The 24,699-nt window shown below is 32.3% G+C and overlaps 3 protein-coding genes and 1 pseudogene across 25 annotated transcripts; 1 reads left to right on the forward strand and 3 right to left on the reverse strand.

The window, feature by feature from the left end:
* Positions 1-848: 848 nt before the first annotated feature.
* LOC127260900 (uncharacterized) lies at positions 849-23,992 on the reverse strand. Of its 11 annotated transcripts, none has more exons than XM_051288922.1 (7): positions 23,869-23,992; positions 8,910-8,970; positions 4,459-4,643; positions 3,917-4,088; positions 3,663-3,825; positions 1,277-2,640; positions 849-1,183 (listed from the first exon to the last, which is right to left on the reverse strand). In XM_051288922.1, the coding sequence occupies exons 4-6, from the start codon at positions 4,052-4,054 to the stop codon at positions 2,447-2,449; spliced, it is 495 nt and encodes a 164-aa protein (XP_051144879.1). In that variant the 5' UTR covers positions 4,055-4,088; positions 4,459-4,643; positions 8,910-8,970; positions 23,869-23,992; the 3' UTR covers positions 849-1,183; positions 1,277-2,446. The 11 variants fall into 11 exon arrangements, with proteins under 11 accessions (XP_051144879.1, XP_051144878.1, XP_051144882.1 ...); XM_051288921.1 differs by lacking the exon at positions 23,869-23,992 and adding an exon at positions 9,955-10,120; XM_051288925.1 differs by lacking the exon at positions 23,869-23,992 and adding an exon at positions 9,784-9,923.
* On the forward strand, positions 5,743-7,574 carry LOC127260897 (probable L-cysteine desulfhydrase, chloroplastic). The gene has a single exon (XM_051288914.1). It carries the CDS (start codon positions 5,953-5,955, stop codon positions 7,261-7,263), a length of 1,311 nt encoding a protein of 436 aa, XP_051144871.1. The 5' UTR covers positions 5,743-5,952; the 3' UTR covers positions 7,264-7,574.
* Positions 15,430-17,578, reverse strand: LOC127260422 (uncharacterized; annotated as a pseudogene).
* Positions 19,252-24,016, reverse strand: LOC127260901 (uncharacterized). 13 transcript variants are annotated; one of them, XM_051288943.1, is made up of 6 exons: positions 23,869-24,016; positions 22,874-22,934; positions 20,790-20,834; positions 20,645-20,686; positions 20,196-20,352; positions 19,252-19,540 (listed from the first exon to the last, which is right to left on the reverse strand). In XM_051288943.1, the coding sequence occupies exons 5-6, from the start codon at positions 20,341-20,343 to the stop codon at positions 19,380-19,382; spliced, it is 309 nt and encodes a 102-aa protein (XP_051144900.1). In that variant the 5' UTR covers positions 20,344-20,352; positions 20,645-20,686; positions 20,790-20,834; positions 22,874-22,934; positions 23,869-24,016; the 3' UTR covers positions 19,252-19,379. The 13 variants fall into 13 exon arrangements, with proteins under 13 accessions (XP_051144900.1, XP_051144897.1, XP_051144898.1 ...); XM_051288940.1 differs by having other exon boundaries at positions 20,196-20,358; positions 20,790-20,861; XM_051288941.1 differs by having other exon boundaries at positions 20,790-20,948.
* Between the last annotated feature and the right edge of the window lie 683 nt (positions 24,017-24,699).

The raw sequence follows: 24,699 nt of genomic DNA on the forward strand, positions 1-24,699 counted from the left end.
GGACGGACAGAAACGGCAAAGTGGACATGATATGTGGGACGGAGGGAGTAATAAACTTTTTTTTTAAGTTTTGAGAATGAGTAGGAAATCCAGAAATAATCATAACTATTGTTTAAACTAAGGTTGTGTTTGATACAGAAAAATGAGACCAGAGAAATAGAAATGTATCATTTATCTTGTTTGTTTGAGTTGAATTTGAAAAATAAATTATTTTCATTTATCTGTTTTAATTTATCTCCCATATGCAGAGAAACAGAGAGAAATGATATTGTAATATTTTTTTTTTTAATTTTTTTTTTGTACTATTTAATTTTTATAATTTTTTTAAAATTATATTATTTCAATTTTACAAAAAAAAAATTAATTTATTGCTAAAGTATTTAATTTTTATTATCTTTTAAAAAATTATACTAAAATATAATTTTAAAAAATATCGTATATAATTTATAATTTTTTTAAAAAAAATCACTAAAAATATTTTTAATAAATTCTCACTCGTTAAAACTCTTTTTTCATCCAGTTAATCATTTATTCTTATTTGATCATTCGTATAGTTGTATTTTTTTTTTTATACTTCTCAACTGAATTATCTATTCAATTCCATTTCTCTATTCTTGTTTATCTGCAATTTTATTCTCTGTACCAAACGCCCCGTAAAGAGTTATTCCAAATCTAAAACAAATCCGAACAAACATGGCTAAGTTTTGATCATCAATAACCTTTTGTGGATAAACACAAACTCTTCCTCGTACGAGATATGGAATTGCAACAATGGCTTTAACGCGAGACCTACTAGGAATAATTTAGCTATGATAATTTAATTAGCTGATATTCCGAACGATCAGATCAGCACATAATCAAAACATTGTATAGAAACAGACTATTAAAGTTTTAAACAACTACTGCATCGAAATACAAGCTTCAGCAAATAATAAAAACACTGTAACTGAACAATTCAAAACCATGACAGCACCTATAATGTGAGATATATATCGAGAATCATTTTGTTGTCTTGATTTAATTCGTGAATACTATCCTGAACAATCGGCATTCTTGTGCTTTATTCTCAGTTTGTGGAGTAAAAGATAATCGAAACACCAATTAAAATTTGTATCATGAGATATACCAGAAATTGTTTCACCATCCTGATGTAATTCATCGATATTCTGAACTACCAGCAATCCTGTGGTTCAATTTCAATTCATAAATTAGTAGATGATCAAAACATCGATTCAAAACTGTAAAAGTGTGCTAAAGACTGTAATGGAAGATATACCAGAATTGTTTTGCAGTCCTGATTTAATTCACCACTTGATTTGAACCTTAGAAGAAGAGATTGAATTCAAGACCAGGCGAGCTTTCATCCTCCTTGCGGGATGTTTCTAAAGTAATATTTTTTTCTGACTAAAGAAACTGAACAGAGTCATTGTGAAAATTAATAATGATGACTGCAGAGGAGTGGCGATGAGGTATCATTAACATATTACAGAAATGAAATAACAAAATACGACAAAAACAATAACAACAATTTTCCACAGCCTAAAAGTCCTGTTTCTGCATCTTTCGACCACTTCTATGTCTCTACAAAAAGATAAAAACCAATAACACCTTGGGAAGGAAACAGACTTTTCCTTCTCAAGGGAAGAATCAAAATATTGTAAAATGCTAAAGACATGTAATCCTGTAGTGGCTAACATTGGTTATTCTATCTAATTTACTCAACCAATCAGCCAAAGAAGGAGTTAAGCTGCCACTGAATCTCTTCTACTCGTATTCGCAAAGAAATTGAGTGAAATGCCGTACAAAAAAACAAAATTTCCATAATTGCAGTTTTCATTTTAAGGTAGAAATGTAATGAAATGAAATTTTTATTAATCTCATTTCTGTATTTAACATTAACTTAATTCCGTCGAGTTCCAAATTGGATATAGACGTCCATTTATAATTATAACATGCAAATGTCTAAAAACCTTTGAGAAAACGCAGAAATCATCATATCTTATCAGCCTAAACTCAGCAACAAGAATGCCTGAAGAAAGTCCTGTGGTATAGAAGGGTTCCTGAAAAGATGAACTCCAACGAAAGCTTGAAAATGACTCTACAATGAGCCTTTTTTATCATATGTTTGTGTTACTTAGCTAAAACACTTAAAGAACAACAAAGTAAATTCTAAGCTTCATTTATTTCATCATTCTTAGTGCATCCATTAATTCATATTTTATGAGGAATTAAAAACAATTTGCTTGACTATATCATAACTTGTTCTTATAACCTTGGATTTCAAATGCTAAGATTCAACAATCGCTTTTTATATTTGTTCACTGGATATTGAACAGCACAAAGACCAGCATCCAATTTCAGTCCAAGAAATCAACAGTGATGCAAATAATTAATCACCAATTAAATATGCAAAATAAGGACTCACTAGATCAATTTCTTAGATAATTCAAGGCGATCTTTTAGGAGATTCAGCTCCATCTTGAGGTTTGAGATTTTCCTTCTTCTCCATAACTTCTTGTATACCTTCTTGATATCCTTCAATGAAATTTCTCAGAGCATCTCTATAAGCAGAAGCTCTTGTCATGTATATACGCTGCAGCGCTGGCCTTAAAGTCTCCATTCCCCCTCGTGCAGCCACAGCTATATAATGAAATCAGAATTGCGTGTGATGAAAACTTGAAAATGCGGATAGATAAAAATAGTCATACAGGATGGTTTATCAAATTTATAAAAGTTCATCCTCTAAAAGCGTTATTTAAGTATTAAATTGTTCCCTCCCACCAACTCAAGTGGACATTAAAACATAATTTCAGTCTCAGCAAGATGTATATTGGTGAACACAATAATTCGTACAAGATTTCTGAACAATCCATACCCAAAAAACTTCTCCATATGCCTAATACAATATGATTCAAGGATACTCTACATGAAAATATAAAAACACTCCTTGGAGTTGCACTAATTTTTAGATTGAGGATTACAGAAGGAAATGAAAACAAAAGTGATTCAAATATTGGATTGACGTTGAATACTCCAAGGACAAGAAAATCTGATGGAAACATTATACTCCCTCCGTCGACAAATTAATGTCATGCGTTCCTATTTGGAGTGACCATCAATTATTGTCCTCTTCCTATAGGACAAGAAAATCTGATGTGAACATTATGCTCCCTCTGTCCAACAATTATTTCCTCTTTATTTTTTCATACACAATTTTTTTTTTTTTGTCATCCTTTATATACTCTTTCTTTTTCTATACAAGATAAAGGGCAAATTCGTAAGCTAATTGCCTAAAGTATATAAATATCAATTAGGACAGTACAAATGGACTGAGGGAGTATTATTTTTCTGTCCAAATAGGTCAGAAAAAGGTAGACTATCTTGTCTACAACATAATTCAACCGAATTTTATCTTTTCCATCAACTTAATCAGCATTAAAGCAACACTACCTTCAAAATTTATTCCTATTTCGTATGTTTTTACTAACATATTAAAACCAGTCAAGCACAAAAGTTACAAAATCTACAAAAGTTTCATTTTGTTATTATGTTTTCCAAACATTATATTACCCTAGTCAATTTCTCCTAAAGTCCTCAAACAAAACACATTGTGTTAATATCTCATATTGCATATCATATTAAAAACATGCAATGCTCCTTACCAAGGTCCTCAAGTGTGGATGGTTCTTTATCCTTTGGTGCACCTTTCCCTGCAATTGGCACATCATCACTCCCCTCTTTCTTCTTGTAATCTTGTGGCCTGAGCTCCGGACCGATGTCCCTAACCCAACTAGCGGCATAAAGTCTAGATGCTTTCTTCAACACCTACCAACACACCCCATAGACTTTATCCTTCAGCCACAAGAATTTGATCAGCGTGCAAATGTGTTCAATATTGAGAAATCATAGAACTAACAAGAAAGCTATCTTTCAATGTGAGTTTGGGAAGTGGTTTGATGTGAGGAGGATCAGGCAAAGAAGACGGGAATGCTATTTCTTTGAGATCATATCGAACGTAATCATAAATCTTCTTGCACGCCACTCTAAACTTCATTCTTGGCCCAGTATTTTGCGCCCACAACACCTACCTGTTGTACAAAACAACAAGAAGGCAGCAAAAGGCAAATATATAACATAAACCCTCATGGTTCATAAAGTTATCAAGTCATAGCTATTAGATGCTCCATAGCGGCGAGTCAACACTAGAGCAGCAAACGAAATCACTATAAACAGTCGACAACCAAATCAAATGGATAATTATTTGGCGTAAAATAGGTGTAACTAGACCGATATCAAACAATTTACCAAAGAAAAAAAAATGCTGAAACACAGCTCTCAGCGCTGTCTTCCAAATCATCTCCGAAATGGAATTGATATAACAAATCAATAAACACGTGTGTAACTTGTGTAAATGCTTGAAAAATTCTCAGAGAATGATTGAATATACAATTTTCTCACACATTTGCACGACAAAACTGCAGTAGCACTGTAGCAGCGAGAAAGACGCGACAGCCGATGGCTGTGTTTACTTGAGCTATTTTCCCCTGATTTTACTATGCGTTTATTATTCAAAAAAACACCCTCCAGTCCCTTCGGCCAAAGGACAATGAAATGACAGCGGCAGCGACCACCGGCGGAAGAAACTGAAATTAAAAATAAAAAAAAAGATAACAAAAATGTTAAAATAAACTCGATTTCCTTCGTATACGGTTACGGTGGAAGTACCAAACAGAGAAATAAATAAAATCAGAGAAAGAATCAAGAGGAGAGGAGGAAAAAAGAATAAGCAAAAGAAACAAACGCACCGGATGTTCTAGCTGCCGGCGGCGGACTTCGTCTCCGAGAGAAGTTTAAAACTTCAATTTTAATGTAAAATTCTTATGATGGGTTTGTTTGTAGGTTTTTGTTTTGAGCTTTAGACGATGTTTGGGGAAGAGCTTATTTAAGAGATCAGACAAACAGCTATATCTGGTAAATTAATTTTTCCAAAAATTCATCTGCTGTTTTAGAACAAAATTTTTGATTTATTTTTTTTATTTATCTTTAAAAATTAATCATTTATTTCATATATGTTAAATACTATTATTTTATTTATATATAAATTTTTTTATATGAATTTTATATCAAAAAAATAAAATAAAAATAATAAATTAGTTACTAATTAAAATAATACAAATATATAAATATTCATTATTTATCAAAATAACTGAAATCATATTTTCTTTTTACTATTTTTTATATCTCTTTCAAAAATATCAATATAAAATAATCACACTACTATCAAAATAACTTTGTTTTATTATTTTTTTTTGTGAACTATTAATGTATCATTATATATAAAATAAAATAATAACTACATCAAAATCATCTTATAATTCAAACCAAACCGGGCCATATTGGGTAAAATTTGAAAGGCCATACCAACCGGCTCGTAATTGCTGCTTCTAATTCTCCCTATCACCTAAAAATATGTTTATTTTCTTATTTATCATTTTTAAAAAATATATTATTGTTTTTCTACTAGTAAAAAATCATAAACTAATAACAAAAAATACATTTTAAAACTATTTTTTGTAACCGAATGAGCATATTTTATTGTGACATTGAGATAGCGTAAAATGAAGTCTGATTTGGGTTAGGGTTACGAAAATTGGAGAGCTAGCTCGGCCCGCAGTCTTATCTATTCTAGCCACATTGGCCCGGCTCATTTACTGAAACAGGAAGTCATGCGACGTGCACGTGACCACCAAAAAAGGGTCAAAACTGATCTGACTGAGTACCATCTCCTCCTCCGCCGCGCTGTCCGGCAGCCATTTTCGTCAGTATTTTATGCTTCTTCAACTCGTCTTCTTTGCATAGTTTAATTCGCAGCCGTGTCAGTATCCACTGCCAAGTTTATTATATTGTTACAATTCCCTTCTCAATGATTAATTCTGCTCAAAACCCTCAAAAATGGCCGCTTCAGACCCCACCGCCGCCTCAAACCCTACCCCCATCACCGCGGCGGAACTCCGGGAGGAATTCTCCCACCATGACCCCTCCATTGCCCGCATAAACAACGGAAGCTTCGGTTGCTGCCCGGCCACCGTAATCGCCGCCCAGGACCGCCACAAGCTCCTCTTCCTCCGGCAGCCGGATTCCTACTACACCAACGACCTCAAGCCATCCATCCTCCGCACGCGCCGCCTAATCCAAACCTTAATCAACGCCGACCACGTCGATGAAGTCTCGATCGTCGACAACGCCACCACCGCCGCCGCCGTCGTCCTCCAGCACATCACCCGCACCTTCTTCTCCTCCGATCTCCATTCCGGCGACGCCGCGCTCATCCTGCACTACGCATACGGCGCCGTTAAGAAGTCCGTACAGGCGTACATCTCACGCGCCGGCGGGCACGTGATCGAGGTCCATCTTCCTTTCCCCGTTAAATCCAACTCCGAGATCATCCATGAATTCCAAAAAGCCCTCCATTTAGGGAAATCAAACGGCCGGAAAATCAGACTGGCAGTCATCGACCATATCACCTCAATGCCCTGTGTCGTCATCCCTGTCAAGGAACTGGTGAGAATGTGCAGGGACGAAGGCGTCGACAAAGTTTTCATCGACGGCGCCCACGCAATTGGAAACATCGAAATCGATGTCAACGACATCGGCGCAGATTTCTACACCAGCAATCTACACAAATGGCTCTTCTGCCCGCCCTCAGCTTCCTTCCTCTACTGTAAAAAGTCGAATAAACTATCCAACTTACACCATCCAGTGGTGTCCCTAGAGTACGGAAATGGCCTGGCAATGGAGAGCTCGTGGGTCGGGACTAGGGATTACAGCGCGCAGCTTGTCCTGCCGGAGGTGATGGAATTTGTGGATAGGTTCGAGGGGGGGATCAAGGGGATCATGAAGAGAAACCATGAAACAGTTGTGGAGATGGCACAGATGTTAGCAGAAGCATGGGGGACTGAATTGGGGGCGCCCCCAGAGATGTGTGGGAGTCTAGCTATGGTGGGGATGCCACCTCGTTTGGGCATTGGGAGTGATTCGGATGCATTGTTGTTGAGGAAGCATTTGAGGGAGTGTTATAAAGTTGAGGTGCCAATTTACTTCCTGGCGCCATTGGAGGGGCAGCTCGACTGGCGCCGGAGGATAACCGGGTACGCCAGGATTTCTCATCAAGTGTATAATGTGGTTGAGGACTACTTTAGATTTAGAGATGCTGTTAAGAAGTTAGTGAAAGATGGATTTACTTGTGGGCATCTTTCCAAATAGGAAGGTACTATTTCTTTGTGAATTTTGTTGGTTGTTAATTGGGGTGATTTGTGATGTTAGTTATGTATACTTGGTGACACGAGGCTTCGAGTTTTGGTGGTTTGATGAAGAACAGAGGATGAGAAGGAGAGGAAATCATTGTCAATGTATAGTTTCTTCTGAATAGCTTAATCTAATACTCCCTCCCAATACAATAGTCTTGTTTACCATTTTTGTCCGTCTCAAAACAATTTCTATAAATAATCATATCATCGTAAAACTACCCTTGCTTTTTCATTTTTATTATACAATTACCACTATTTTTTACACTAATACACTTACAAGAACAAAAAATTATTTTATCTATATTTTTTACCAACTAGATATATAATATCAATATTCGTGTCCAACCCAATTAAGACTATAGTTCAGGCACGGAGGGAGTATTTATTAGTAGGCTGGAGATCTGATCTGTGCTGATCCGATCAAGTCAGCATGGTGCTAACCGACATATATTTATATGTATCTCAGCATATAATGTGTTATAAGATAGTATATGTTAGAATTATAATATAATATATATTGCATTAAAATATGCCGAGACATATATAAATATATGCCGGTTAACCTGTGGCATACACTTACGGTATGAATTTGTTTTACCAAACATAATAATTAATTTCATTTTGCTAGCATTTCTCTTCAATTCCATTCTAACTCTATTTTGCCTATCACTAGATATACATACCATAAATAATTTTTCTGTTAGCTAACAAGCAACACTACAATCTATTTTATTGTTACACAGAAGTGAGAACTGATGTGAGTTGAGGTTCACTATTATGGGAACAAAGCATTTTAATGTGTGATTGGCATGTTTCTGTAGGCATCTTCATTATCCCGTCCTCACAATTTTCAATTAAAATACACTATTTCTTTCTATAAAATATCACATCAAACCGCTATTTAAATCAAAATTCAAACAAAAAACCCACAAAACTCCAAAAGAAACAGAAAAGTTAACGGGACAAAATAATAATCAGAAAATATTTCTGCAGATTCTGTATGTCAGGGTTACTAAATATCAACATGAAGAAGTTGACATGATTTTGTTAAGTTATGACATGTATGGGTAATTCCTAGCAGAAATGCCATGGTTCTTGAGATGAAGCAGACCAAGATAAAAGTGCCAAAGGGACATGAAGGAGTGATGAACAGCAGGTAGAGAAGTGGAGGAAGAAGGTAATCTTAAAAAGCTAATTTTATTCTTGGAGAAATCACATGATGTATAGATAATTTCATAATTAGTGCTTTAGAAAGGTAAGCCAATCACAGAAAATTACCAGATTAAAACTTCGGAAGAAAATACTTTCTTGCAACACCGACAAAAGAGGCTTTTGAGAATAAAAAAAGAACACTACAACACCTACCATAAGCTGAAGAGAAGATAATCGAAAACTAAGAACTAGAAACAAGAAAATCATAAAAACAAGTTCCGACAAAAATATATGAATGAAAAACACTAGCATCATCTAAACAGGCAGAGCAGATTCCTAAGCACATGTATTGTTTATTTTCAGAACCTTTTCCGTGTACTTCTATCCTAGTGATCTCACTTAAGAGGTTTGACAAGAACAAGCACCAGAACTTACGAGATATGCACTTACTTTTGGCAATGTTCTCAATCAAATTCTCGGAAATTCCCACCCAAGCAAATAAACCAGGTTCCTGCAATAAAAATCGAATGTCAAAAAAATAACAAAATACATCGAAAGAAAGCCTCAGCAGTTCTTTCTGAATGACAACCAACAGTTTAACACATGACCAAAACTACTGAAATGCTTCCATTTCTGATCCTAAGAAATCTTTTGAGAGCAAGAATCATAATGCCTTTCAATAATATGCTGCTAATGTCACTATTCATTTTCATCAAACAAACTAAACTTTCAAACTACTGGCAAATAACCCTACTCAGATCTAAATGCTTATTGCAGTAGGCATTCCAAAAATTAAAAGCCAATCAACTCAGAAACATAGTGCACACAAACACTAATTTCTCCTCCCCATTGAAGAAGTTCAAAGCCAAATTCCAGTATAAAATCTTGTTAAATAAGATCTTGATCTAAGCTACAAATCCATCAAGAATTCTATCAAACTGGGAGTACATCAATCATTCCAGTTCCCAAAACCCTAACTCTCACCACATGCAGCTCCAGAAAGAAATCTTCAATTCTTAACCAAAATCAATAAGAGGAAGATTACAGAGAATCGGGTAAATCCAGAAAATGTACGTTCAAATCCCCATAGAATCAAATTCAGAATATATCATCACAGCCAAACCTAAAACTTCATCAACAAATCAAAACTCGGCTAAGTTACAAAATTTAGCGAAAGTAGCGTTTAACTCGGCCATTCCCTAGCAGAACCCAGAAATATACATGCCCCAAATTACATTCCCCCTTCAGAACTAGGGTTCGACAAAGCCAAACAAAACAAGTAAATTCCCTTCGCAGAGCAAGAAGCCATCCAAAAAGGCATTACATTGATTAAGCGACCACCTGCCTCTCAAGTCGGTGCGCCACGATGGATGTTAATGTATTAGGGTTCCGCGTATTTATTTCCACCAAGGTAAAAACGATAATTAAAGAAATCTCTCGAGTCGATCGGCGATGTTCTGCGAATATTATATGAAAATATATATATGAATCTTACCCGTAGCAGTCACGGCCACCGTGGGGCGGAGCGGAAGGGAGGAGCTTGAAGAAGAAGTGGAAGGAGGAGGAAAGGAGAAAATGGGAGAAGAAGAAAAGAAAGAGGAAGAAGCTGGTGCGGGGAGGCGGCTCACGGCTGTGAATCAGCGGATGATTACGCACGGCAAAAACTTTTGAAGTATAAAATTAATGGGTTAGTTAGGTTTTGAAAAGAAAATAGGGGTTACAATTGAGTTTTATGATTTTATTTTATTTCTTTTCCATTTTCAATTTTAATCAACGTTACTTATCTGTATAAATTTTAATAAAAATACACTATTAGACAAATTATTATGTAATTATTTTTAATAATATTTAAAATTTTATTAATATATAAATTAAAATAGTTTGTAACAAATTAGTATTGAAATTATTTTCATACAATAAGATAATGCGAAACTGCATATGTATGGTATTCATCGGGGGTTATAAATACGGATGAATTTGATATTCACCTTATTTTTCAGTCTTCGAACAACTTCGATACCAACATAAACGATTTAGGGTGAGTCAACGTTAGTGGACAGTAAATTCGAATGAAATCTAACATAACATCACTGCTACGAGAGCAGCTTGGACGAGCCATTTCAATTTTACCATGGTTTCTTGAATATTTCACTTGAAAAGAGAATGGAAACCATGGATAGTTGTCGAACACCCTCCATCAATCGGCTCTGGGTTCGGGTCTAAATCTGGAACTATCTCACAAGAAACAACTTAAACGGACGTCAACAAATTAGATTTAGCCGCATTGGACTCCGATTTGAGGGGCTTGAGCTTCGAATTAATTCAAAGCAATAAGTAAATAGATTGAGACGATTAATGTCATTGTGCAAGATTGGAAAATAAATTTGCTGACTCAAGGACATTACTGTCATTGTATGCCCCCGACAAACGAAAATAAGCATGTCATATCCAAATATCGTAATTAGCCACAACTTATACGATGATTGTCGGTTTGCCTGAATGTCCTGTTTACTGTCAGGCAAATGCTGTAAGACAATTTTTTCCACTTCCAATGGATATAATCTAAATTATCCAATATTTCGGGAAATTTACAGCTTTCGCCAATATGCAGAAGCCTCACCACATCATTCGTATTGGGTGATCTTAGTTACGTTTCTGCAAAAATTTCAACAATCGAATGGCAAAATCACTTAAGACTTTCGATTGCAGTTGACTCACCGATTTTTACATGTTCGTATGTTGCATCTTCCGGTACACCACATGCCAACATTCAAAAAACAACGTTTCCTTTTTGGAGAGGGGATAATCCAAGTTTTCCTACCCTATCACGCCATTACTGGAAGTATCTATCATGAGATTTAACACTCTTAAGAATACAGTGAAAGAGGGGTCATGATATTCGATACCGACAAAAAAACATTTCATCGTCGTATTGTAGATTATCACTGAAATAATCTTTGAATAAATTGAAATCTGCAGCTTTATGATCACAATTTATCACTATATGAACGGTAGGAGAGCCACTTAAGGAAGAATACTTGAGCTTGTAAAGATTATCTTTTAATCTTTTGTTGTTATTTTAAAATATTGAAAGTAATATTTTTTGCTCTACTTCAAATTCATCACCGGAAGAAGATGATGAAGAATTATAAAGTGAAGAGCCTATATTATTGTAATTCATCTTGGATTGAGATGAATGATAATTTCATTCTACACATATATTTATAGAATGATTTAAAGAGATATTTTAATTAAGTTGAATTAAATAAAATGAATTGACTTAATTTAATTATTCACCTTGGATACCATTTAAATGGACCAAAAAAATGGCACAATTTTACATTAAATTAAATAAATGGACTTAATTAATTATTCACATTATCGTTTTAATTGACAAAAAATACATAATTTTAAATGAAATAAAAAAGAATGGACGCAAATAAATATCTACATTGGATACCAATTTAATGGACAAAAATTTGCCATAATTTTGAATCAAATAAAAAAGAATAGACACAGTTAAATATTTATGGATACCAATTTAATAGACAAAAAAATGACATAATTTTAAATAAAATAAAATAATTTGAATAGACATAAATGTTCACATTGGATACCAATTTAATGAAAAAAAATGACATAATTTTAAATCAAATAAAAATGAATAGACACGATTAAATATCTATATTGGATATTAATTTAATGGACAAAAAAAGACACAATTTTAAATAAAATAAAATAAATTGAATGAGCATAAATAAATATTCACATTGAATACTAACTTAATAGACATATTTGAAGATTCCAACATTGATACCACACAATGTTTTGTCTATATATACTAAGCTTCTAAATAATTCCATCCAACAACATCTTTACTTTAATATTCTCTCTAAAAAAAAAAAAATTAAAATACTACATTTTTCAAAATTTTCTGTTCAAACAAAATGAGTTCTCAGGCTTTTCGGTACATTGCCCATAAAAATATTAATTTTTGTGGGACTTATATGAGTATTTGTCAAAATCCTGTTGTAGATGTGTATCAATCTATGAAACAATTATGAGAAAGAGTTGAAGCAACATATGAATGATCAAATTGAGCCTGATTCAAAGATTCGTAATGTAAATTTATTACAATATCAATGGCATAACATAGAGAAAGTCGTTCGGAAATTAATAGCATATGTCCGGCAAATTGAAAATATGAACCCCAAGTGGAACATTGGAGCAAGATATTGTAAGTATATATAAATTATATGTTATGATAGCAATTTATATGTTTTAATATATATAGTGAAATCCAACGTTATCTGTTGTTGAATCGAACGAAGTTGTTATTCATGGAAAATCGAACGTTTTAAAAAGGTTTCAAGTTCGACCATGTCTGGAACTCACTGAAGAATTTTTAAAAATTTTACGATAATGTTTCAAGTGTGAGGCAAAAATCTGATCACAAAGAGCCGGCTACGTATCTTCCAATCCTGGCAATCCTATTCCTTTTTTGAATCTAGTTCTCCAATATCGCAAGGGTTTTCAATTTTTTCTATCAATTTAAATGAGGATATGTGTGGATCTTCGAGTCGAAGACCCATTGGAGTAAAAAAAGTGAAACTGAAAAGAGAAATTGAAGAAAATAACAGCGCAATACATAAAAACAAAGAAGTACGGAACAACAACTACGTTTTTCTCGTGCACGGATCTCTTTAGCTATGAGTTTAATAATTTAGGTGGAGGATCAATTTAGATGAAGGTGGATCCGATCTTCTGTCATATTATGTATCTTTATTTATATTTCACTTATTTAGTTATTGTTGCTTTTAAGATTTGTTTGTATTTTATTTTACTTTTATATTGTAATATTTATGTGTAATATTATCTAATATAATATTTATATTTTGTAATATTTATATTGTTTATTTATTATATAATATAATATATTATGTATTAAAAAAATCACACCAAATACATCTTATGAACCATCAAATTGAAAGAGAATCAAAACAGAAGAATAACCATAGTTGTTGTTATAATAATAATAATAAATACAAAATAAAAAATAAAATAGAAAAAAAAAAGAGTTTGAACATACTCTCCAAATTGAACCCACCGAATATGAAATAATATTAATAATAAATAATTAAATTAAAATAGTCAAATATATAAAACTCAAAACTTCGAGAACTAAATTGACAAAAAATCATTTTCTCCATTTTTCGAGAAAAATGACCTTGTTCATCTTGCTCTAATAAATTATTTACTCACTGCAATATTTATATATTATCATTTTGATAGAATAATGTTTTATATGAAGAGAAAAATTAAATCAACAAAAATATCAATTTAAAGATCTCATTCAACTTTTATAATCTTTATAATTAACAATGTGAATTAGAAGTTCAATGTATTATATATTTGCAGAAATTGTATATCAATTAATGGATTCAATAATTTTAGCAAAGATACTTGATTATATGTAAAAATTATTTAAAGTATAAACATGACATTGAATTAAAAGAATTTGTCACTCTATCTCATCTCAATATAATTAATATAATTATATATAATTATTTTTAAGGTATAAGCATCAGCACTTAAATTCATTCCGTAAAGTAATTGTCCCTCTCTCATTCATTATCAAATTTTCGAAAAAAAAAATAAATTAGCCCTTATTTATTCGAGTTGTGGTTTCACCGATGTGTGTAAACACTATGCATGTGACTTTTGTTGCACTTTTGTTTTGTTTTTGTTTTTGTTTTTTTTTTTTAAATTTAAAAACATTAACAACGGTACGATTGTGCAACAACTCAAATATTTTAGTTCAGTAACAGATGATCTGATGGTAATCCTAGTGTGACTTGCCTTGCTAACAACTCAAATATTTTATTTTGATACTTCAATAAAATATATACAATATATAGGTCATTTTGTAAATAATAAAAAAATTTATAATACAAAAGAATTTAAAAAAATATATAGATATAACATAAATTCCTATTCAAATAATACCATTATTAATTTTTTAAAAATTAAATATAATACACATATATTATTATATTTACTATCCATCAAATGAATACATATCAAAACTCTAAATTCAAACCAAACATACACTAAAAAAAAAAAAATAATAACATAAATTCAAATCTACCTAAAAATTTAAATAAAAATCAAATTCAAACCCAATATTCTCAAATAGCGTTTAAAAAACAGTCCTTACTTGATTGAGTAATAAGATATATCAATTCTTATGTGTGGCTCCCTCTCTCTTGATTGTTCCTTCACCTTTATCAACTTCTGAATTTTTTTTTTTTTAAATTCGCACTGTTATTATAGATACATATAGGCAGTCTCTTTAACATATTGTTATTAACATTATATAATGTAATAATGTCTCTCTTTAGATAGAAATTTAAAAAAAAAAAAAAGTAAAAAAATAATATTTGATTTAATATTTTTTAAGAAGAAAATATATCTAATAGGATATATATTTATATATGTGTAAAGTAAATAATACCTAATTGATTATATAAACTGGGCCTAATACTCTTGCCTGTCTTACAAGACAAAGAAAGATGTGTCCTTCCTTTTTTTTTGTAAGACGGACTTAATGGGCCAATACCATCACCATTTCACATGGCCCAAAATAGGACCGACCCGACCTGACCCAACCCGGATCCAAAATAAAATATAATGATATCCAGGAGATTGGATCATGTGATCCATAATTAATTTTAGATTTGCCACGCAGAGGTCAACAAGTTTGCTTGACTATATTCATAACTTGTTCTTATAACCTTGGAGTTTAAAAGCTATAAGATTCAACAATCACTTTCTATATTTGTTCACAATATATTGAGCAGCGCAAAGACCAGCATCCAAATTTCGTACAAGTAATCAACAGTGATGTAAATAATTAATAACCAATTAAATATGCAAAATAAGGACTCACTAGATCAATCTCTTAGATATATCAAGGCGATCTTTTAGGAGACTCGGCTCCATCTTGAGGTTTGGGATTTTCCTTCTTCTTCGTAACTTGATGTATTCCTTCTTGATATCCTTTAATGAAATTTCTCAGAGCATCTCTATAAGCAGAAGCTTTAGTCATGTAAATACGCTGCAATGCTGCTTAATGTCTTTATTCCCCCTCTTGCAGCCACGGCTATATAATGAAATCAGAATTGCATGTGATAAAAAATTGAAAATGCGGATAGAAATAAAAATAGTGATACGGGTTGGATTATCAAATTTATAAAAGTTCATCCTCTAAAAGCCTTATTTAAGTATTAAATTGTACCCTCCCACCAACTCAAGTGTACAATAAAACATTATTTCAGTCTCAACAAGATGTATATTGGTGAACACAATAATTCGTACAAGATTTCTAAAGAATCCATCCCCAAAAAACTTCTCCATATGCCTAATAACAATATGATTCAAGGATACTCCACATGAAAATATAAAAACTCTCCGTAGAGTTACATTAGTTTTTAGATTGAGGATTACAGAAGGAAAAGAAAACAAAGTGATTTAAATACTGGATTGACGTTGAATACTCTAAGGACAAGAAACTATGATGGAAACATTATACTCCATCCGTCCACAAACTAATGTCCTATTTGAAATGTCCAACAATTACCATCCTCTTTCTTTTAGGACAAGAAAAATCTGATGTAAGCATTATGCTCCCTCCGTTCACAAACTAATGTTCTACTTTTCTATTTAGAATGTCCAACAATATTGTCCTCTTTCTTTTTTTATACACAATTTATTTTTTTGTCATTCCTTTATTTACTATTTTTTTTTCAACACACAAGATAAATGGCAAGTTTGTCAGCTACTCACAACAAAAAGCTAATTGCCTAAAAAAACGTGTAAATATCAATTAGGACAATACAAATGGACTGAGGGAGTATTATTTTTCCGCCCAAATAGGTCAGAAAAAGGTAGACTATCTTGTCTACAACATAATTCAACCGAATTTTATCTTTTTCCATCTATTTAATCAGCATTAAAGCAACATTACCTTAAAATTTAGGCAAAATTGTCTATAACTCCTTTGTGGTTTCTAAACTCAGCGTAAATCTCCCCTCTACTTTAAAAATTGCATGACGTCGCCTTATACTTTAAAAGATGTTGCATGAAATTACTTTGTGGTTTCGAAACTTAGCATAAATCCCCACTTTACTTTAAAAAGTTGCATGACGGTCCCTTATACTTTAAAAAATATTGCATGAAACCCCATCTGCCATGCAAAATATATAGATAAGAAATCATCTTTTTATCACACGAGAAAAGTTTCATGGTGGTGGGGTTTCATGCAACGTTTTTTAGAGTATAAGGGGGTACCATGCAATTTTTAAACTATAGGGAGATTTTACGCTGAATTTCGAAACCACATGAGAGTTATAAGCAATTTTACCTAAAATTTATTCCTACTTCGTATGTTTTTACTTCCATATTAAAACCAGTCAAACACAAAAGTTACAAAATCTTCAAAACTTTCATTTTGTTATTATGTTTTCCAAACATTATATTACCCTAGTCAATTTCTCTTAAAGTCCTCAAAACAGAACACATTGTGTTAATATCTCATATTGCATATCATATTAAGAACATGTAATGCTCATTACCAAGGTCCTCAAGTGTGGATGGTTCTTTCTCCTTTAGTGCACCTTTCCCTGCAACTGGCACATCATCACTCCTCTCTTTCTTCTTGCAATCTTGTGGCCTGAGCTCCGGACCGATGTCCTTAACCCAGCTAGCGGCATAAAGTCTAGATGCTTTTTTCAACACCTACCAACACACCCCAAAGACTTTGTCCTTCAGCCACAAGAATTTGATCAGCGTGCAAATGTGTTCAATATTGAGAAATTATAGAACTAACAAGAAAACTATCTTTCAATGTGAGTTTGGAAAGTGGTTTGATGTGAGAAGGATCAGGCAAAGAAGACGGGAATGCTATTTCTTTGAGATCATATCCAACGTAATCATAAATCTTCTTGCACACCACTCTAAACTTGATTCTTGGCCCAGTATTTTGCACCCACAACACCTACCTGTTGTACAAAACAACAAGAATCCAGCAAAAGGCAAATATATAAATCAAAAACCCTCATGGTTCATAAAGTTATCAATTCATAGCTATTAGATGCTCCATAGCGGGCGAGTCAACACTAGAGCAGCAAACGAAATCACTATAAACAGTCGACAACCAAATCAAATGGATAATTATTTGGCGTAAACTAAGTGTAACTAGACCGATATCAAAATTATACTACATTGTGTAAAATCAAAATTATACTTACTAAAATACAATTATATATAATACCATTATTGCAAATGAATATAAAATATAAATATTGTAATTTATAATATCATTGTTAATTACTAAAAAAAATTATATTTTTTTTATTCTAACATGAGAATTGCTTTTTTTTTTTTCTTTTTTTTCCTGTGGTGATATTAATGTTTCTAAAATAAAAATTAATATACTATATAATTAAAAAAATAAAAAATGTATTTAAATAGTTTAAATACTATTTTTTTCAATAAAATATATAATATAATTAAATTTGGTAGAAAATAAAATTTTATATTTTAATACAATGAAAGAAATATTTAAACTATCAAGCAAAAAAAAATGGATAATCTATTATAATATTAAAATATATATATATATATATATAAAACAGCTCAAAGGTTGATCCACTTTTTGTAAAATTATATAATCATAAAATCTCATAATTTTGAAATTTTTGGTTTTTTTTAATTACAATTTATTATTTTTTTAATTATCAAAGTGTGAATGACAGTTTTGAAATAGTGAGACAGTGGTTTGAATGTTAACATTTGTTGCTTGCCAGAAGAAAGAAAGAGATAATATTTGAAATTTATTATTTGTCTTCTTATTTCATTTTCAAAATTTTTTCTTTTTTATATATATATTTTTTATAATTTTTAAATTTTTTTGGTTTTTTCTAAATTGTTTATGTTATTGTATTTTTTCTGCGTAGCCATAAAGTTTTGATCCCAAAATATTGTCTTCCTTCTATATATTGGAAGTTGTTTGCTTGAGGATTCCGTCGTTCTTATTTCTAATAATTTTTCTTATTTTAGAATTTTTAGATTTTTTTTTATTTTTTAAATTGTTTCTTTTTTTTCAAACACGTCAAACCGCGTTACCTTTGCCCACTTCCCTTATCTTCTTCTTTTTTATGGCAGCAAAAGATTAATGGCGTGTCAGCAAAAAAAACACAATAAAATAATTTATATAATAGCCAATTAAAATAAAATATTAAATTATTTTATCATATGATTATATATTTTATTAGAATAAAATATTATTATAATCCTATCCTACAAAATAAACATTAATTTATATATAATATGTTGCCGGTGCGTATTAAACAACCATATATGTAAAATACTAAGATTAGAATGTGTTTGGTTTTGAAAAAAGATAAATTAATTGAAATAATTATTAATTGAAATAATTATGTGATATATTATAAATAGATATTGATAAAATATTGTTAATATAAATTTTTTATATATATAATAAAGAAAATAAAAAAATATTATAATAATGATAATAATAATAATAATAATAATAATAATAATAATGAATGGTAAAAAATCTACCAAGATCCTCCCACCAAACCAAACCAAACCAAACACAACATAGGCTCTCTTTAGTTACATTATCAGTTATTTTTACATTATTAACTAAAATTTCTTTTTCTATAAAGCATTCAGATACAATTCCAAATTAAATCATATGAAACAACTATTTGAAAAATGGCATGACTCTCTGTAAAAGCAACTTCAAAGGTTTTCAGTGTCATCATTTTACAGTAAAATAAACATTACTTTCAATGTCTATATATTATTCCAAAACTTTTAAATCTAAAAACACAATCAAAGACAGCTATTTGCCCTATTTCTTTGGTCATAAGCTGCTATATTTTGGGGTTCACATTCGGGACTAAATAGTCGAACCAGCAAAGCAGTGGTTGTGCTCATCGAGACAGCTCCACAGGCAGCCCATCTTAGACTTCGAGGAGTTGTAATTCTCGGACCTGCATCAGCATCAAGAACTCAAACACTTGACCCTCGAGTCAATAAAGACGACAAACACATTGATATATAAATGCATTTCATAATTTCAGAGCATTATAGACACTGAGACATGAAGAAGTATTCCTACACAAGTAAACAATTGCGATTTCTGAAACCATCAAGGAAATAGGAAACAAGTAGATCATTTAGAGGGGTTGGTTCATTTCCATTTGAAGCCCTATATGGCTCCCATTTCTTTTCTCGAATTTACATTGCCCCATTAAAATTCGACTACATGCTTATCATTGACAATGTGAAATTTCATACATATGTAACCTATATACTTCATTCTTATCCGAATCCTCAAAAATCACAACTCCAATTCCCATATGTAAAAACATTTGAATTTAGAAACAAATGATGAATAAATTTGAGCCAAAGGAAAAACCCCACAGGAATCTATAGTCGAAACACTTAAAACTAGTTTACTATGGTTTCTTTCTCATCTACAAGCTCAACTCTGCATTTGTAGATAAATATTTAGATTGGAGCAGAAAAATTGAACTTCAAAACCAACAAACTCAAGAGTAGAGAAAGGAATCCGAAAACAGTTGCATCAAACATAAGAAGATCATATCACAAGTTTTGAAAATAAGCAAACCTAATCAAACGTACCATAATGCAAACGGCAGAGAACCCAAAAACCCAATGCTCCTCCCACAGAACAAATGCCAGCTGTTTGCCTCATCAATCGAGAACAGGGCTTTCCATCTGACCTCATCAATTCTCCATCAGAAAATCCAAGAATGGACCTTAGCGCCATCCTTGAGTCCTATAACTATATGCCTTGTTAATTTCTTCCTGTTTCGGGTTATCAAAACAGCAAAAAGGGCTACGGTACGAATATCAGATTAAAGTTGAAGCACAAAACAAAATTCACACCCCAACAGACTACCTGTTTTTTAATATCAGTCGACTAAAACATCATAATCCATTGAAATCAGTACAAGAGTGTTTAAATTTCAAAATGGAAATCGAATTTGGTCATTGTCAGCACTGAACTTAGTCGGGCATAATGTCGAACACCTCGACAGCAACGTAAAACAAAAAAAGAAAAAAAATACCTCAATCTAACGCTTCCTGTCGCTCGCCTTGACCTTGTGAATCTGAAAATTGGCAACACAATCCTCTCAATTTCTTGAATACCCACTGACGGAACACCAAGTCCAGCCTATGCTATTTTTCGCAGACGATGTTGACAATACTGACCTTCACCTTCAGAATCACAACGGATGTAAATGGAAGCAATATATCCTGGGCCGAGGTGGGCCAAGTCATAAACTAAGCCCAATTCATGAAATCCACCCAAAGTTAAGAGCGGCTCTACGGAATGTATTCATTGAGGTTTTATTCGAATTCCTTTTATATCTTAAAAAATGTAAAACAAAAAAGAAAATTGTGAATAAAATATATATATATATATATATAAAAATTATAGATTCTATAAAGAGTTTGGCCAACTTGCTTATGGATTTTTATAAAATTGATACGATCATATTTATTAATTTATATGAATTTATATAAAAAGAAAAATATTATCAATAAAGAAGAATAGCAAAACAATCATAAAACTAAAGAAGATGAAAATGAAATAAAAGATAAACAAAAATAACAACTGATACTAAATGTCAATATTCTTCACTTGGTGCTCTCTATATATATATACAGAAAAAGAAAAAAAATATCAGTTTCTTCCACTAATGTTAACATTGAAACCTCCGTCCCAGACATTCACACCCTTTATCATTTATTTTGATAATTAAAAAAATAATAAACTGTAATTAAAACAAAAAAACAAAAAATCTCAAAATTCTGAGATTTCAGGATTACATAATTTTACAAAAAGTGGGATCCACTTGAGCTGTTTTATATATATATATATATGTATGATATCTCACCATATGATGTGTTATAAGATAGCATATGCTGAATTATAATATAATATATGTTGCATTAAAATATGCTGAGACATATATGATTCAGTCAAATCAATACTTAAAGTACGAATTTGTTTTACCAAACATAATAATTAATTTCATTTTGCTACATTTTTCTTCAATTCCATTCTAAGTCTATTTTGCCCATCACTACATATTGCATACCATAAATAATTTTTCTGTTAGCTAACAAGCAACACTACAATCTATTTTATTGTTACACAGAAGTGAGAACTGATGTGAGTTGAGGTTCACTATTATGGGAACAAAGCATTTTAATGTGTGATTGGGCAAGTTTCTGTAGGCATCTTCTAGGTTCTTCATTATCCCGTCCTCACAATTTTCAATTAAAATAAACTATTTCTTTCTATAAAATATCACATCAAACGGCTATTTGAATCAAAATTCAAACAAAAAACCCACAAAACTCCGAAAGAAACAAACAAGTTAACGTGAAAAAATAATAATCAGAAAATATTTCTGCAGATTCCATATGTCAGGGTTATATCAACATGAAGAAGTTGACATGATTTTGTTAAGTTATGACATGTATGGGTAATTCCTAGCAGAAATGCCATGGTTCTTGAGATGAAGCAGAATTTTCTCAGGAGCATGGCCAAGATAAAAGTGCCAAAGGGACACGAAGGAGCGATGAACCGCAGGTAGAGAAGTGGAGGAAGGAAGGTAATCTTAAATAGCTAATTTATCACATTATGTATAGACATTTTCATAATTAGTGCTTTAGAAAGGTAAGCTAATCACAGAAAAATAAGCAGATTAAAACTTCGGAAGAAAATACTTTCTTGCAACACTGATGAAAAGAGGATTTGAGAATAAAAAATAACACTACAACACCTAGCATCTCTACCATAAGCTGAAGAGAAGACAATAGACAACTAAGAACAACTAAGTGCTAAGTGTAGCAAAATGTTGAGCATTCTGGTGATTGTGTCAACCAGTAGCCCCCAAACAGATTCATGAAGTAACATTTAGGGATCATTTTGCTTTTTTTTTTCTCTTTTATCCTTTCCAATAAGTAGCTTAAGAAAATAGCACAAGTGCAAAGCAACGGAAAACGCTGGGCATGGTAGTGCCACGCCAATGCCCAGTCAGATTCCAGATGCAGCAGTTGATAAACATGTTTAAAAGTTTCACATAAAAACAAGTCCCGACAAAAATATATGAACGAATAACACTAGCATCATCTAAAAGGCAGAGCAGATTCCTAAGCACATATATTGTTTATTTTCAAAACATTTTCCGTGTACTTCTATCCCAGCAATCAATCATATAAGTGGTTTGACAAGAACAAGCACCAGAACATTGTAACAAAGGAACTCAAAGATATGCACTTACTTTTGGAAATATTGTCAATCAAACTCTCAGAAATTCCCAGCCAAGCAAATAAACCAGGTTCCTGAAATAAAAATCAAATATCAAAAAATAACAAAACACATCGAAAGAAAGCCTCAGCAGTTCTCTCTGAATGACAGCCAACAGTCCAACAGATGAGCAGAACTACTGAAATGCTTCATTTCTGATTCTAAGAGATCTTTTGAGGGAAGGAATAATGTCACTATTCATTTTCATCAAACAAACTAAACTTTCAAACTACTGGCAAATAACCCTACTTAGATCTAAATACTTATTGCAGTAGGCATTCCAAATATAAAAAGCTAATCAACTCAGAAACATAGTGCACAGAAACACTAATTTCTCCTCCCCATTGAAGAATAAAATCTTGTTCAATAACATTTTGATCTAAGCTACAAATCCATCAAGAATTCTATCAAACTCGGAGTACACCAATCATTCCAGTTCCCAAAACCCTAACTCTCACCACATGCAGCTCCAGAAAGAAACCTTAAATTCTTAACAAAAATCAATAAGAGGAAGATTACAGAGAATCAAGTAAATCCAGAAAATGTACGTTCAAATCCCCATAGAATCAAATTCAGAATATATCATCACAGCCAAACCTAAAACTTCATCAACAAATCAAAACTCGGCTAAGTTACAAAATTTAGCGAAAGTAGCGTTTAACTCGGCCATTCCCTAGCAGAACCCAGAAATATACATGCCCCAAATTACATTCCCCCTTCAGAACTAGGGTTCGACAAAGCCAAACAAAACAAGTAAATTCCCTTCGCAGAGCAAGAAGCCATCCAAAAAGGCATTACATTGATTAAGCGACCACCTGCCTCTCAAGTCGGTGCGCCACGATGGATGTTAATGTATTAGGGTTTCGCGTATTTATTTCCACCAAGGTAAAAACGATAGTTAAAGAAATCTCTCGAGTCGATCGGCGATGTTCTGCGAATATTGTATGAAAATATATATATGAATCTTACCCGTAGCAGTCACGGCCACCGTGGGGCGGAGCGGAAGGGAGGAGCTTGAAGAAGAAGTGGAAGGAGGAGGAAAGGAGAAAATGGGAGAAGAAGAAAAGAAAGAGGAAGAAGCTGGTGCGGGGCGGCGGCTCACGGCTGTGAATCAGCGGATGATTACGCACTGCAAAAACTTTTGAAGTATAAAAGTAATGGGTTAGTTTGGTTTTGAAAAGAAAATAGGGGTTAAAATTGAGTTTTATGATTTTATTTTATTTCTTTTCCATTTTCAATTTTAATCAATCGTTATTTATCTGTATAAATTTTAATAAAAATACACTATTAGACAAATTATTATGTAATTATTTTTAATAATATTTAAAATTTTATTAATATATAAATTAAAATAGTTTGTAACAAATTAGTATTGAAATTATTTTCATACAATAAGATAATGCGAAACTGCATATGTATGGTATTCATCAGGGGTTATAAATACGGATGAATTTGATATTCACCTTATTTTTCAGCCTTCGAACAACTCCGATACCAACATAAACCAGTAAATTCGAATGAAATATAACATAGCATCACTGCTGCGAGACCAGCTTAGCCGAGCCACTTCAATTTTCCTATGGGTTCTTGAATATTTCACTTGAAAAGAGAATGGAGACCATGGATAGTTGTCGAACACCCTCCATCAACCGGTTCCGGGTTCGGGTCTAAATCTGAAACTCTCTCAAAAGAAACAACTTAAACGGACGTCAGCAAATTAGATTCAGCCGCATTGGACTCCGATTTGAGGGTCTCGATCTTCGAATTAATTCAAAGCAATCAGTAAATAGACTGAGACGC

Source organism: Andrographis paniculata, unplaced genomic scaffold (genome assembly GCF_009805555.1).
Source record: "Andrographis paniculata isolate CXL003 unplaced genomic scaffold, ASM980555v1 Contig62END, whole genome shotgun sequence".
Taxonomy (NCBI): Eukaryota; Viridiplantae; Streptophyta; class Magnoliopsida; order Lamiales; family Acanthaceae; genus Andrographis; species Andrographis paniculata.

Coding starts and splice junctions, on each gene's coding strand:
- LOC127260900 (XM_051288924.1), bottom strand. CDS start 4,054: ATGAAGTTTAGAGTGGCGTGCAAGAAGATTTATGATTACGTTCGATAT. Junction 3,826..3,916: donor CATTGAAAGATAGCTTTCTT/GTTAGTTCTATG, acceptor GTGTGTTGGTAG/GTGTTGAAGAAAGCATCTAG. Junction 2,641..3,662: donor ATCCACACTTGAGGACCTTG/GTAAGGAGCATT, acceptor TTCATTATATAG/CTGTGGCTGCACGAGGGGGA.
- LOC127260897 (XM_051288914.1), top strand. CDS start 5,953: ATGGCCGCTTCAGACCCCACCGCCGCCTCAAACCCTACCCCCATCACC.
- LOC127260901 (XM_051288942.1), bottom strand. CDS start 20,343: ATGGCGCTAAGGTCCATTCTTGGATTTTCTGATGGAGAATTGATGAGG. Junction 19,541..20,195: donor TCTCTGCCGTTTGCATTATG/GTACGTTTGATT, acceptor ATGCTGATGCAG/GTCCGAGAATTACAACTCCT.